This window comes from Nyctibius grandis, chromosome 3 (genome assembly GCF_013368605.1).
Source record: "Nyctibius grandis isolate bNycGra1 chromosome 3, bNycGra1.pri, whole genome shotgun sequence".
NCBI lineage: Eukaryota > Metazoa > Chordata > Aves > Nyctibiiformes > Nyctibiidae > Nyctibius > Nyctibius grandis.
Genome location: NC_090660.1, coordinates 73,534,334 through 73,548,096, shown reverse-complemented (window position 1 = coordinate 73,548,096; position 13,763 = coordinate 73,534,334). Strand labels below are relative to the sequence as shown.

Here is a 13,763-nt window from a genome sequence, read left to right as displayed (position 1 = left end):
GTCACTGCATGAAGTACCTCAGGAAGGGTAGAAAGTTGTTGGTGCACTCTGGCACAACGGATGATAGCGCTGGGACAGCGTGTACCCCGAAATGGTACCCATGTTAAACATGTTAGCCTGCTCCACTGTAAGAAATGGCTTCAAAATCAAATCCTAAGGTAGTAATTCTACTGATACTAAGCACATTCTTAACAGAAAGTCAGCAAAACTTGAGGAAAAAAACACATGCAAGAGAGGCTTTAAATGTTGGGGGGTTGCAATGTGCAGTTAAAGCTGTAACTGTAAGATTTTGAGTCTCTGTGTCATCTGCTTGAAGAAAAGCTGCCTAGGTGGCATGTTTTCCACTCCAGCCTCCGCTTCACTTTCCTCCATGCAGGTGAATGTGTATGTTTCTCCCTTTCTGCTGGTAAAAAACCTACAATTTTCAAATGCTGCTACGACTCCACATTGTATTTTCATAAATTATACCAGTGTCGTAAATGATTTATTCCAGAGTGCCACAATTGCAGGTCACACCCTACTGTTGGCAAAACCAGTAGATCAGTCTACATGGAAATGGCTTCATGCTGATTTTAGAAGAGCCATAAAAGTGTACGCAGGTGGAATCTGCATCCTGACAAATATAGCTTCTTTTCCAAAGCTAAATAAAACTTGTTACATCTTCCTTTTTTCTTTCTTTCTTTTTTTTTCCTTGCAGATTTCTTCACAGGTCTTTGCTTTGGGGATTTTCTCATGCTTTTCTTCCAGACATTGGCTGGGCTTATTTTCAGTTATTACTTCTAAAAGTGTCACCAGATTATAAAAGTGCACATGTGTCTATTTTTTTCTTTTCTTTTATTCAGGTAGATATATTACCTTTATCATGGACCCATTTCAATATGTCTATGTCATCCGAAATAGCAAGCAACTTGAATTTCATGAATTCGCTGACAAAATGGCTTCCAAAACTTTTGACTACCCAGCCTTGTCTAAAGGAAAATTCCCCGATCTCAAGGAAAACCTACACAGAATCTACCAATATCTACAAGGCAAGCCTTTGGATATCATTTCTGACCACATGATGAAAAATCTCCAAGATATATTTGAATGGAAATGCTCACAAGCAACAGATTGGGAAACAGAAAAAATGTACAAATTCTGCTGCTCTGTAATGTTTGAAGCCAGTTTTGTAACACTATATGGAAGAGTTCCTGCTGCAGATGGCCACAAAGTTATTAGTGAAATCAGAGACAAATTTATCAAGTTTGATGCCAGCTTTCCCTATTTAGCTGCAAACATACCAATTGAGTTGCTAGGAGCTACCAAGAAGGTTCGGAAGGAGCTTATACATCATTTTTTACTTCAGAACATGACAAAATGGCTGGGAGGGTCAAAAGTGGTCCAAGCCAGACAAGATATATTTGAGAAATATGAGCTGCTTGGAGATTATGACAAAGCAGGTAGGAAACTTATGAATGATTGCTTGTCTAAAATAAAATAATTTAGTAGAGACCTTTGAAATAAAAAGGCAAAATGGCGACCTTGAAATTTTTTTATGTTCTTTCTAATTGGCTAATGATAAAATGTTTTACTCTGAAACAACCCTCTATGATAATTGATTTTTTTTTTGTGCTGAGGTGGTAAAACAAGATACTTAATGGTGATAATGAGAAAGATTATAACTGAGCTGCATTTCCTCCCCTTACTTCCCCCACCCCCCCCGACATTACATTTCAAACTATTCTCATTAAGCAGAAAATTAGACTTCAGAAGCCTATTGGTCCTCATTAGCATTCACTGATCCTTGGCTGGGTCTGTGTCCTAACATCTTTTAATTAGCACACTGCAAATCTAATCAGTGTAATAAACGCTATTAATCTTCCTTTTCACTTATTTTCTCCCAGCACATCATTTTGCCTTCCTGTGGGCCTCTGTGGGAAACACAATTCCAGCTACATTCTGGGCCATGTATTATCTTCTGCGGCACCCAGAAGCTCTTGCAGCGGTGCGTGACGAGGTTGACCATTTGCTGCAGTCAACAGGTCAAAAGAGAGGGCCCACGTATAACATCCAGCTCACCAGAGAACAATTGGACAACCTGGTCTACCTAGGTAATTTATTTTTATCTGTTAGCGAGAAAAGAGGGGCTCTCCCGGCAAACTCGGTTTATCACTCATTTCTGTTTACTGAGAAGGTGGAGGACACAGCTGCCTAATTGACATAATAACACCCATTTACATCAATTATAAATTATGTAGTTTATGGCTGTAGATACTCTCATTGCATGTAAACATTAAAGCCTAGGTAATTAACTATGCAAGGTATGCAAAGGGCTAAATCGAAGCTTTGCAATTATTTGAAAAAAAGTTGATGCCTATTAAGTTGTTTGATTCTGAGCATCTGCCGAAGTGTTAATGCATTTCAAATACTTCTGTATGGTACTGCCAAGAAAGACCCTTTTCTGAAATTAAAGTGGGATAATGTATTTAAACTGCAAATGTAATTTTTTTCACAAGCAGTTTCTTTCTTTTTCTCTCTATAACAAAACAAAAAGACTTCTAAAGCGGGCTTCAGTTGAGCAATGCCTCTGAACAAAATATGAGAAAGCAAAGCTTTACAGAGTAGAAATGGTATTTACAGTATTAAAAAAAGTACCTTGACTCAAAAAAGGGAGCTTTAAGTGAGATACAGATCTTCCAATCCTAGATCAGTGTTTGCAAGGGAGACCTTTGCCAGTTACCATTAGAAGCAGTCTGATCCAGGAGCTGGAGAGGCCTTCAGAGCATCAGCTGATGGTCTCACTTTGTTTGCTAATGCACCGGCTCTGGCAAGATAAATGCTAAAATTAGCCCAAGGGAGGAGAGAGGGTGTGGAGGGTAAGAACCTAACCTTTAAGCATCTGAAAGTCTCCATAGGTAGTGTTAGCAGGAGAGACAACGGCTGAATAAAAGCATAATGGCTCAATATTCCTCTGTTTTTAAATACTGAATCCAGTCCCCTGTTAAAACTGAGCTAACGTCTTGGTAGCTCATGGCCTGAACCAATTTTCCACTCTTTAAAGAAGCTGTGTCCAGACAGGGTGGTGGAGCAGTACAGTCTCTAGGCTTGATTTGGATATGATAGCTGCCATTCTCCAGGACCATCCAGTGTGGCATGTGTGAAGAACCTGTGTTCAAACTTGAGTTGTTTCTCATAGTTCAAATATAAAATTCAGACTGATCCGGTTGCTTTTTGTTAGAGCATTAATGTTAATCTTCTGTAGCGTGAGTCTAGTAAGTTGGTTTCGTCTGGAGTCACGGCTGTTTTGGTGCAGTTTTATCTCTAACTAATGGAGGGTGCTTTTGAAGTAGTATGAGAGATATCTGATGACAAGAACACTTCTGAAGAATAACATGACATTCTAAGCATTTAATGTACTCTTAAGGAACACAAGTAAAATTGCTTCACATCAGTTAGCGTCCACAAAAAAATAATACAAAAGGAAAGTTACTGAGCATCAAGAAGATCGAGAGATAATTTATTTTGTATTTGGAGACCAAGATGGGAATGGCAAGGAAAAAAAAGAAAAAAAAAAAAACAAAGCACCCCAGAAGTGTAGGAATAAGGAAAATAAAAGCATGTACTTCACTAAAACCATGTGGTACAAAATGGTATGAACAGTTTAAAACATTAACTGTGTCATTTCTCTGCTGCTCCTTGAAATCTTGAAGTACCTTGGTAACATTTGATTTATGTGTTGAGAGGAAAGTGCCACATCCTACTTTGTAGTATTCTTGTAACACTTTTGTTAAATTTTATAATCGCGTTAAACGTAATGTGGTATGAACAGAAGCTAAATTTCAATTCTTCTGGCACTTAAGTCATAAAGGGCTGGATACTGTCCCATAAAATAATAATATAGAAAAAAAATATGTACCATAAGAGAATTAAATTCATGCTTCAGTGGAAAGGGGAAAGAGATGTTTTGTTAATAAATGTGTAGGAGGGACAGAGGTCCCAATTTGCATTGCTTACGCACCAAAAACCCCCGCGTTGCCGGGAGGTTGTGGGCCAGCGCTGCCTTTGCCCTTGCAGCTTCCTGACCCCAGCCTCCGAGACTGAGCTTTTCCTCTTCCCTCTCGCTCCCTGTGCCAACCCAAAGCACAGAAAACCAGGATTTGTGTCCCTGCTCTTGAGTAAGGCAGACCAGGTGGGATTCTTGTACGTTCATCACCTTGTCATCTCATTCTCCTGCTTTAAGCGCTCTGTTCTCCATCCTCTTTTTGGCCTACTATAACAAGAGCCTTTTTTTTGGATTCCTCATGCTATGGAGAACAAACAAGAATTACTAAAAAGCCTTTCTCAGGAAGCAACGTTGTTATTATGGTCAGATTCTTTGGGTCTAGGGAACAACATGGCCTGATTTACTTCTAAATTCAAAGCACAGGTATGTGATTTTTTTTTAAAAAATTAAAAAAAAAGCTTTCAACCCACAGCAAAACTAGCAAATATTGGCCCTGATTATTTTTTTCTGATGGCATTTCTGGGGCAGCACACTTCATTTTGTCTACGTAAGACTTTTCTTGAAACTCAAACGTGCATATTTGTGTGCACGGAGTAACATACATTATTAGTCGTTATGGCTCACAACGGAGCTCTAATATGGTAAACGACACATGAGAATGGTCTGTCGGTTTTTATGGTTATAATGGAAATGCAAAGGGTAAAGCAGAGATATATTTAAAGCTGGGCATGTTTAGTCAGTTCGTTTGTTTAATATTAGTCCATTCATTTATATGGTGAAGTATTCTTGCCCCGGGTCGTTGCCGAATCCCAGATATTTCCTGCAAAAAGAGCACAACTTGAAAAAATGTATCGTACCAGGAAAGGGTAGGAACCCAAAAACAGCTAATACGGAGTGCGTAGTCGCAACACAAATGCTAAGCATTAAAATTGTTGGTTAGATTGAGAGAAATGAATGTATTTTCCTGGAATGGGCTGGGCAGTACCATTTAGTTCTTAGTAAGATGCAAATGTACTTGTTTCAGATCATCGTTTGTGTTGGCACACCGTGATGCCTGTGGGTAAATGACCCCCCCAAAATATTTGCATACTCGATAGCTATTTTCCTACAATACACTCTAATAATTATAGTACCCTATTACCTGCTGTGTGTTAGTGTAAAATTAACAATCCATTATGCACAATAAGTTTTGTAAAACATTTACAGATAGACATCATGTTTAATTAAAATTAACTTGCCTACGAAAGCCAAATGCACTTATGATTCACAATGACCTTTTATTACCTGCAGTCCCTTGTTTTGGCTGGATGATTGACAGCTTGCTGTTTGGCTACCATGTTGTATTTCAGCTGACAAGACTTTTCATTTTAACTCAATTTGCCTGCCTATCACAAGCTGGTGGCAGGCCAGGCTCAAGTCACCCAGCTTTGCCTCAGCAGCTTGCTCTATTTCTCATTAGTACGCATTTATTCAGTGGAAATTGGAAGACAAATGCTTGAAGGCATGTGAACTAAGTATAGCAAATTAGGGTTTAAAGACTGAATATTTATAAGTATATTGAAACAGTTTAAAAAAAATCTAGAATGAATTGGAAGCTGAGTGCTAGCTTTAGTATAAGAGAAAGGAAGAGAGAAGTGGGAGGATTCTAAGAATAACAATACTATGAGAGAGATATCTCTCTTCCCCCCCCCCCTCAAAAATATGTAAAATCTCTCTGACAACACCTTATCAAACAACAGCCTGGCTTCTTTATGTAGCACTCGCACAGTGAAGTTTAGCATCTCGTGTGTGTAAGAAGGGGGGAAAAAAAGGAGGGTCATGTTCATTTGCTGCTTGGTTATCCCTTGGTATGCTTTAGATTGCCTTGTTTGTTCGGCACAAGCACAGAAACAGATGTTGCTCTACCGTGCTGGATAATTTACTGTATCTCATGGTGCAGAATGGAAGGCCTCCCAAGCTACCCAGCTGGTCTGTCAGCGGCGATGGCTGGTATCTGCTGAACTATGACAACTGCAAGTAAAGGCTGCAGTTTTATTGTGCAGTTGTCATTCCTCTCAATGTATAGCTCCAGCATTTGTGGAAAGCTGACTGTCTATTTTTTTAATGTGAGCCTGCAAAGCCATACCAGCTCCATTCTCCTTTGTTGATCATAATGTGACTCATTACTTTTGTCATCTAATGATTATCGGCATGATCGCTCAGAGCGAGAGCCAAGCTTGCCTTCCACACATAACTGGTACTGGAAGGTAAAACAGATTTGTCATTTACGGTCTGACCGCTAAGCCACACTTTGTGCTCCATTATTGTGATTAACTTCTGCATAAGATATGCTGCCCAATTGTCATTTGGGATCCGGTAGCAGGCAGGGACTGCCGCGGTTTCTGGGAGGACGTCCGCCGATACGATGTGACCACATCGCTTGGGCGATTAAACGTAAACCTGATATTTCTCAGTGGCACTCTAATACTTATTTTTCTTTTGTTTTTTTTCCCCTCCTTCCCCCTTCCTCGTTTGATTTCTGGTGTCACCACATATGTTGCCACCGTTTCCAAATGGCGGACTGGCACAGAGTTACCAGCTTCATTTTCCACAGACTGAAGACAGTCTGGGAGCGGAGGCTGGACCCTTGCTTTGTACCGCGTGAAGTTTTGTTGCCAGAGCGCTGCCAGTTGAAATCTATCGTGTCAGGTGCCTTGTGGCTATCTGCAGTAGAGGCCATCTTCTGGAACCAGGGTTCTTTTCTGGCTTCATCACCAACAAGCCGATTTGACTCTGCCTGATTATAGTAACGAAGGCAGTCCAAAAGAATATGCACAGACTCACTGTACGTCACATTGAATCACGGTGCTGGCCACACAAAGCTGACCGCAGCCTCATTTCTTTAGACAAATGCATGCTTAAGGAAAAACCTCCTGCAAGAAAGCATCCAGGGCCACTTTATTTGCTATGCATGCTGCACCAGATTTAATTTTTAGTGAAAGAACATTTGTTATTATTTTTCTTTCAGAGGCATCTACGCCGGGTAGCTACTGTCTCTAATAAACTAACCTTTTGGGTGCAGCAGTTACAGTGCCTTGGTGAACACTTAGAGAAGGCTTATTTGATATCACAGAACATAAATGCAGACACAAATGGATTATTATGTGCAAATGAAACCCTATTTTAGGCTATTTTTCACACTGATGATTAGAAGGAATCAAGTCACATTCAACAGCGCCCATACACGCTGGTGGAAAAATAGTCAGTTTTGATTACAAAGTGAGAGATGCAGCCCTAGACAGGAGCTACATGCTGATATACATGCTATCAGAATGATTTATGCAAATTATGCATATTATTCCCAAAGGAATTCCTCCTCAAACTGCCAGGATAAATTGCCGGAAATTAGCCATAAAATCTGTCGTGCTAGGAGCAAAAGGTGAAGGCCACTGGGAAAGCAAGGACATTCAGCTTCTGGAGCCTTCCAGGATGTGATGGTGGAGACAAAAATCTTGCTTTCCCTAAGCCTGAAAGGACTATGTTTTGTTTCCTCTTGACCAATTAAAAGTGTCTTTCTCTCTTAAAATTACCAGGCAAATAATGAATTGCTTTCATTTACTCTGACCATAACAGACGCTATCATTTGGCAGTGTAGCACATTGAAAAGAAAATAAATAAATTTTAAAATCCTCAGAATGACTATGGCATTAACAAGCGAAATGATTTTTTCTAACATATAGTCCTGCCATTACATCCAACAGCTTTCGAAAGGCAAGCTAAATAGCTCCATAGATGCTTTCGCTGGTATTTGCTTGCAACCTCCAAAATATATGTAAATGCATAAAGCATTCGCGTCTTTTGATTGTGTTGTTTTCAACGTGGTGCTTGGATAATGACTTTCCACCCAAAACTCGGTGCTGCCTACAGCCGACAGGATTTCTCAGCACCATCAGTGAGAATCACATCGGGAGGTTCAGTGTTGTGGCTCCCTGCCCCAGCCCTGCGGGGCTGTTTATTGCCTCCTCCTGGTCTCTGCTTTCTGTTTGGTTTGTGTTTTTTTTTTTTTCTTTTTTTTTCCTTTAGCCTGCCCTACTAAACCTGTCGAGATTCAGCAGCTGTAGCCATGTATAACTTCCAATCATCTCCCATATTTCTGATGCTCCCCCCCTCTCCGCTTCTGTTTAATCGCAGAGAGTGCCTTAAACGAGAGTTTACGAATGTGCTCGTCCTCCATGAACATTCGCATCAGCCAGGAGGATTTTGTTCTCAAGCTTGAAGGGAATCAAGAAGTCGGTTTGAGGAAAGGAGACTGGATAGCCCTTTACCCGCAGATTTTGCACATGGACCCTGAGGTCTATGAAGATCCTAAGGTAAACATCCAGCTGGTGCTTCTCTTCCTACTCCAGGCACATCGCAGCAGCCAAACCTTTTGTGATCTGTGAGGTATTTTTTTTTTACTGCTGTTCCTTCTTGTGGAACAAATCTTCCTACTTTCAGATGTATTTTCAAGGGCCCTATAGGTCAAAGGATTCATGGCCTGAAGAGAGAAATATGGTGATGAGGCTGACTTCGACTGCTTTCAAAGGAATTGACAATTGCACATTGACTACCATAAACTTTAGGCTAAATGTGGGTTTTGTTTGGCAGTGGATCATTTGATACCCAAGGAGGGCTGAATGATAGAAGGTGGTTTAAATAGCAAATAATGTGGGCCATTTAGCTAAGTGCCCCCAAAGCATCATTGACTCTCTGAAGCCCTATAATAGCAGTGTCTTACTTGAGCCTTATGCTTTTTCACCTCCCTTCGTAGGGATTCACCCCTTCTTGATCAATTAGTAGAGTATTGTGAACTTGAGACTGTAAAGCTGTTGCTCCACAGCGAAGCTCGGAGGGTAATTGTGTCATCTCCTTGTATTTTTCTCTGATGCTCGAGTTAATGAATATAAAAGACTCGAAATTAATCCACCCTGCCTCAGCCTTAATATGGCTTCAGAAGTTCGCCACCTGCATGCAAATTAAGTAGTCCTAGTCTGGGCTAGGTTGCTCCCACGGATTGCTGTCCCCAGCCCAGGGTGCCACAGAGCAAGAGCGAGGGTGCATGCTGAGGCTGTTAAATGCCTCCTCTGCCTGAGAGGCAAGAACTTGTACCTCATCCATTCCTTATCCCCATTTTCCTAAGCAAATGGCTGTCTCCCATCCATGCTGATTTCCATCCTTGGTATTTGAGCCAAAGAAGAAGGGAACTGGATTTTTTTTACATGTTTATAGAAAAACCATGTTAGTGGCATGCTCCCTGAGGCTCTTCGTTTTGGGAATTTAAGAATATGAGGTTGCAGAGGAAAGATGAGATTCAAGTGCCTTGTTGGTGCAGGACAGCATCTCGCTGTGCAGGAACTCCTCCAGCCTCAGTGAGAGGAGGTGTGGAGCATGTCGGAGTTAGCAGGAGTAAGGTATAGTCAGCAGGATGAACACTGGAGCCATGAAAAAGGAAATGACCTCCAGGAGGGCTCTGCTGGCTGTCCCCACCCAAAAATGAACACAAAGCTGGCTGAGAAAATTAGGGCTTTTTAAAAATAATCCGTATATTGGCAAATGGTTGATTAATATTTCTATCCTTAAAAAGTAACAGCTAACAAATAAGCTTTTTCTCATTTTATTCTTCACACTTTATTTTGGAGAACATTATTGATTTGTCAAAAGTCCATCTGTTTGTTTAGGTCCTAGACCAAAAGCATCAGTGTGGAAACTGATCCCCTCCCTTATCCAATAATTGCCGGAATATATTACCACATTTCCATTGCTTGAATATATCTGCTTAGTATCAGCTCTCCTCAGCTTTCACAGTACAGCTTTAGTTCATATATTTTATCTTTTTGATAGTGAATGAGCAATCCACACATTGCAGTACATTGATTTCAGCACATGGGCCCTCTCGAAAAGTGGGGAAATCACTGTTCTGTTTGGTTCTTAAAATATGCAGTGTGCTTTCAACAATAACTACTGAGGATCGGATAGAGATGGAGAATGAATTTTTTGAAAGGTGCAGTCTTGAGCTTGTCATGTATTTAGGGAAAACTTTCCTGGGAAAACAGGCAGCTTGACAAGATAATTTTGTAGCAATGCTTTTCTCCTGGATACATAAATTTAAGTTCAAGCTATCTTCTGCTTTGGCATCATGTTGTGTAAGTGTAAGCATGTATTGCTGACCTCTTTCTCCACTCATCAAAGCCTAAACAAATGAGTCAGTTTTGTATAAAGTGGATAAGTGAACCCCTAAATCCTAACTTAGCTAGTTATAGAGCTCAATAAATGAACTCTGCAAATCCCATAGAGTGAAATATCAGGAAACCCTGCAGGAAACCCTACATGGTGGCTTCCCAAACAAAGCTAAATATGAGATGTGACAGGTAGAGGCTTATATGAATCACGGGAGATTGCTTAAATTTTCATAATACTCTCAGCAGACCATCCACACAGAACTTCATCACCTGTTCTTGCTCAGTATCTTCACCTTTTCCTTGCCATCAGCCAGCCTGTCTCTTCCAAAGAGGCCTTGTGCATGGCTGAAAGTTCCTTTATTGTCAAAAATTAGTCTTTATTTAGCCAGCAAACTAGCTTTTAAGGAAACACTATCCAACCCAAGGGGCTTCAGCAGCACAAGCCTGAGTTTGATGTCACTGTCATTGGCTCCATTCCTGTCTCACACTTGTTTTCTGCTTTCCCAATTCCTTAGGCACCAATTTATTTTTTGTTAAAAACAATTACAACTCTCAGATGGCTCTTAAGATGACAAAGAAAGCATAAGGTTTGACCCAATGTGTCTGTGTTCAATACCACAGTTCTTAATTGCTCCAGACGCCAGGAGTGCACCTTGTGGAAATGTTCCAACAAAGTGAAGAGCTCTGGGTTGGATTGTTTTTTTAAGCTATCGCAGTTCATATTTAGCAGTGCTTTTTTAGACCAGCAGGATTTACATTTCAGGAAGTGAATCTTTTTTAAGGAAGAAGTGGTATTCTGGGCTTTCATTTGTTACTGTGCTTCTTCAAATGAAGCAAAAACTTACTGGGGAAAAAAAAAAAGGCCATGATTCCTTTTGGCTGGGGTGTTCAAAGAGACCAAAAAGAATTACTTGTCAGTGGAAACACATGTATGATCACCTTATCTTTGTGGGAAATCCAGGCCTCTGCCATTTAGAGAAACAAGCTCCCGTTCTTCAACACCCTAAGTTACATCCCCTCCAGTGCACCTTGTACTTGTTCCCTTTCTCAGATACCACCTCCCCTGCCACTGTTTTTCTCGACAGCAAAACCTGCAGTGCATGGTTTTCTGAGTCTTTAATCTAATGGTTAGATCGATATCAGTGTATTTTTCATTGTGGTGTGGTTTTTTTTAATCAGTTGAGGTTGGTTTCTGTCTGACTGACTTGTTCCCAGCCAGCTCCAAATGGCTGCTGCTATAGCAGATGTATGCAAAGCAGGACAAATGCTAATGAGTGACCATAAGCAAGAAGTGTCTGTCATTTTTATTCAAAGCATGCAGGAGGATTTTGTAAGTGGTTAATTTGCCGTTGACTGAGTGAGGATGCCAGATCTCCTTAATTCAAAAACATGAATTATCTCTAAACAGGGATCCTGCTACTGGAAAATAATCAGAAACATGTTCAATTTATGGAACGTAGGTTACAAGCACAACCTCAAGCCTTACTTGAAAGCACCCTCTTTATAATGGTCAATCACTGGCGGTTGTCCTGCTTTGCACACAGCTTCCGGAGCAAAACATTTGAAGGTCAGATGTGGCAAATTAAGCAGCAACCATCTAAGCAGCAACCATCTCCAACTGAAGGGAAAATTGACTGCAAAGCATCAGGTCTGGTTTTTGAATAACCTGCACCACTGGGTGCAAAAGACGGATGGATTTTGCTCTAGCTTGCAAGAGCAAGAACGGTGCAATGCATTAATTTATTCATAGGTGTTTGCAGAATTTGGCACATTATCCTTATTCATGATGTATGTACCACACTGAGCATGTATGATGCTTTACAAGAAATTGTCCTTCCTCTAAGGTTCATTGTCCCTGCTACAAAGCGGTCAAAATCTAATTACAATCAATATAGGCCAGTGGATGAGATGTGAAAGTTGAAGGAGCTTGATGTAAAAGGGCTAAGCTAAGTAAGTGGATTTAAGGAGTGTTCTTTGCAGGGAAGATAATGTGAGTTAATGAAACTTGAGGGAACCAACTGAAAAGGAGAAGCTGTCAGCTCCTTGTCTTCCTCTTTATCTTATTTTCTGCGTTTCAGATGCATTACGGTTGTGCAAACAAAGCAACTCATGTAACTGCCTTGTCAGATATCACGCTCTCTTTCTCTTTTATTTTCAGGAGTATAAGTTCGATCGATACATAGAGAATGGCAAGAAGAAAACCACGTTCTACAAGGCAGGACGAAAACTGAAGTATTTCCTAATGCCCTTTGGCTCTGGGATCAGCATGTGTCCAGGGAGGTTCCTCGCAATGAATGAGATGAAGATGTTTCTTTTCTTACTATTGGCTCATTTTGATGTAGAACTAGCGGAAAACAAAGCTGTCAGACTTGATAACAGTCGTATGGGCCTTGGTATCCTCCTGCCAGACGTTGATATTGACTTCCGTTACAAGCTAAGGTCCTTAAGAAAGTGAGCGGCTGCCTATATGCCTTCTACTAACCTCCAGGTTTGCTCTGTTTCATCACTCAGCTTTGTATTGTTGGAAGCATTTGCTTTTTCCCTTTCTGCTTTTACCTCCTTCCTATTTTTTCCTAAGGGGAAAAGCCCTTGGGCTGGAGGTAGATATCAGATGCGGGGACATGCAACCTAAATTTGTCCTGCCTGAGTTGTGAGCAGTGAGGTGAGGTGACAAGAGTTTGGCCAAGCAAATAGCCCAACATCCCTACAAGACGGACCCCCCATACTCTCGACCATGAGTTGAGTAGGATTTATAGGGAGGATGACATCAGGCTCAATCCAGGCCATTTATATGGGAACGGGCTCAGCAGCCCTCTGTTACAGGGGTTCCCTCTTGGTTAGTTTGGGAGATCCCATGCACCCATAATCTGGAGGCATTTCTGCATCTGCTCATAGAATCATAATAGCAAGAAAGGGGGAACTTAGTTCAAGGGGGTGAAATAATTTTTAGTGATTGTTATGGTAACTGTTTATTTACTCTGTTCCCTTCATGGTCTTGAGTGTCGTAGCCCTTATTTGGGAGATATGATGGAAGCTGTGTGGGGTGGTGAGGGATGATTCTCAAGAGTGTCTTACTGGCAACTCATTTCTGATTTGAGTTTTATGTGCTGAGAGTGAGAGCTTTTCTTTTCTTTTTTTTTTTCTTTGGTGCAATGCAAAGAAATTAAAATCTGTGATTTCTTCCTGCAGTCATTTGAAGTCAGAGGGAGATTCTGTTGATTTTAATAGGCTCTGGATCAAGCCTAAAATATCTCTTTGGCTTTTGAGCCAAAAAACTGTATTCTTCAGGGAGAAAATATATAAGCCTGTTTGAAATTATTCTATTATCACAAAAATCGCCTTCTGTTTGTCTCACTGTTTTCCTAGTAACACATCAGTGTGTTTATTTTGACTATTTCTTGTGTTTGTTCATTTCTCCAAAAAGGCAAAAGAAGAAGAGGGCTGCAAGGGCAAGTGTGGTATCTAAAACTACTTTTTAATAGTGTTTGACTGTGCCTAAGTTATGCATAGGCAGAGAGTGTGACCTGTGTTTGGAAACAGACTTGTCCATCTACAAATTGGAAAACAGGCTCTTCCCTAGGGCC

The 13,763-nt window shown here is 40.7% G+C and overlaps 1 protein-coding gene across 1 annotated transcript in view; it reads left to right on the top strand.

The window, feature by feature from the left end:
- Positions 1 to 12,634, top strand: part of CYP7B1 (cytochrome P450 family 7 subfamily B member 1) — a 126,177-nt gene extending 113,543 nt beyond the window's left edge. Inside the window, 4 exon segments of the mRNA XM_068396896.1 lie at positions 843 to 1,439; positions 1,884 to 2,090; positions 8,153 to 8,331; positions 12,338 to 12,634. Of these exon segments, the coding sequence (XP_068252997.1) occupies positions 843 to 1,439; positions 1,884 to 2,090; positions 8,153 to 8,331; positions 12,338 to 12,634 (1,280 nt within the window).
- The last annotated feature ends 1,129 nt before the right edge of the window (positions 12,635 to 13,763 follow it).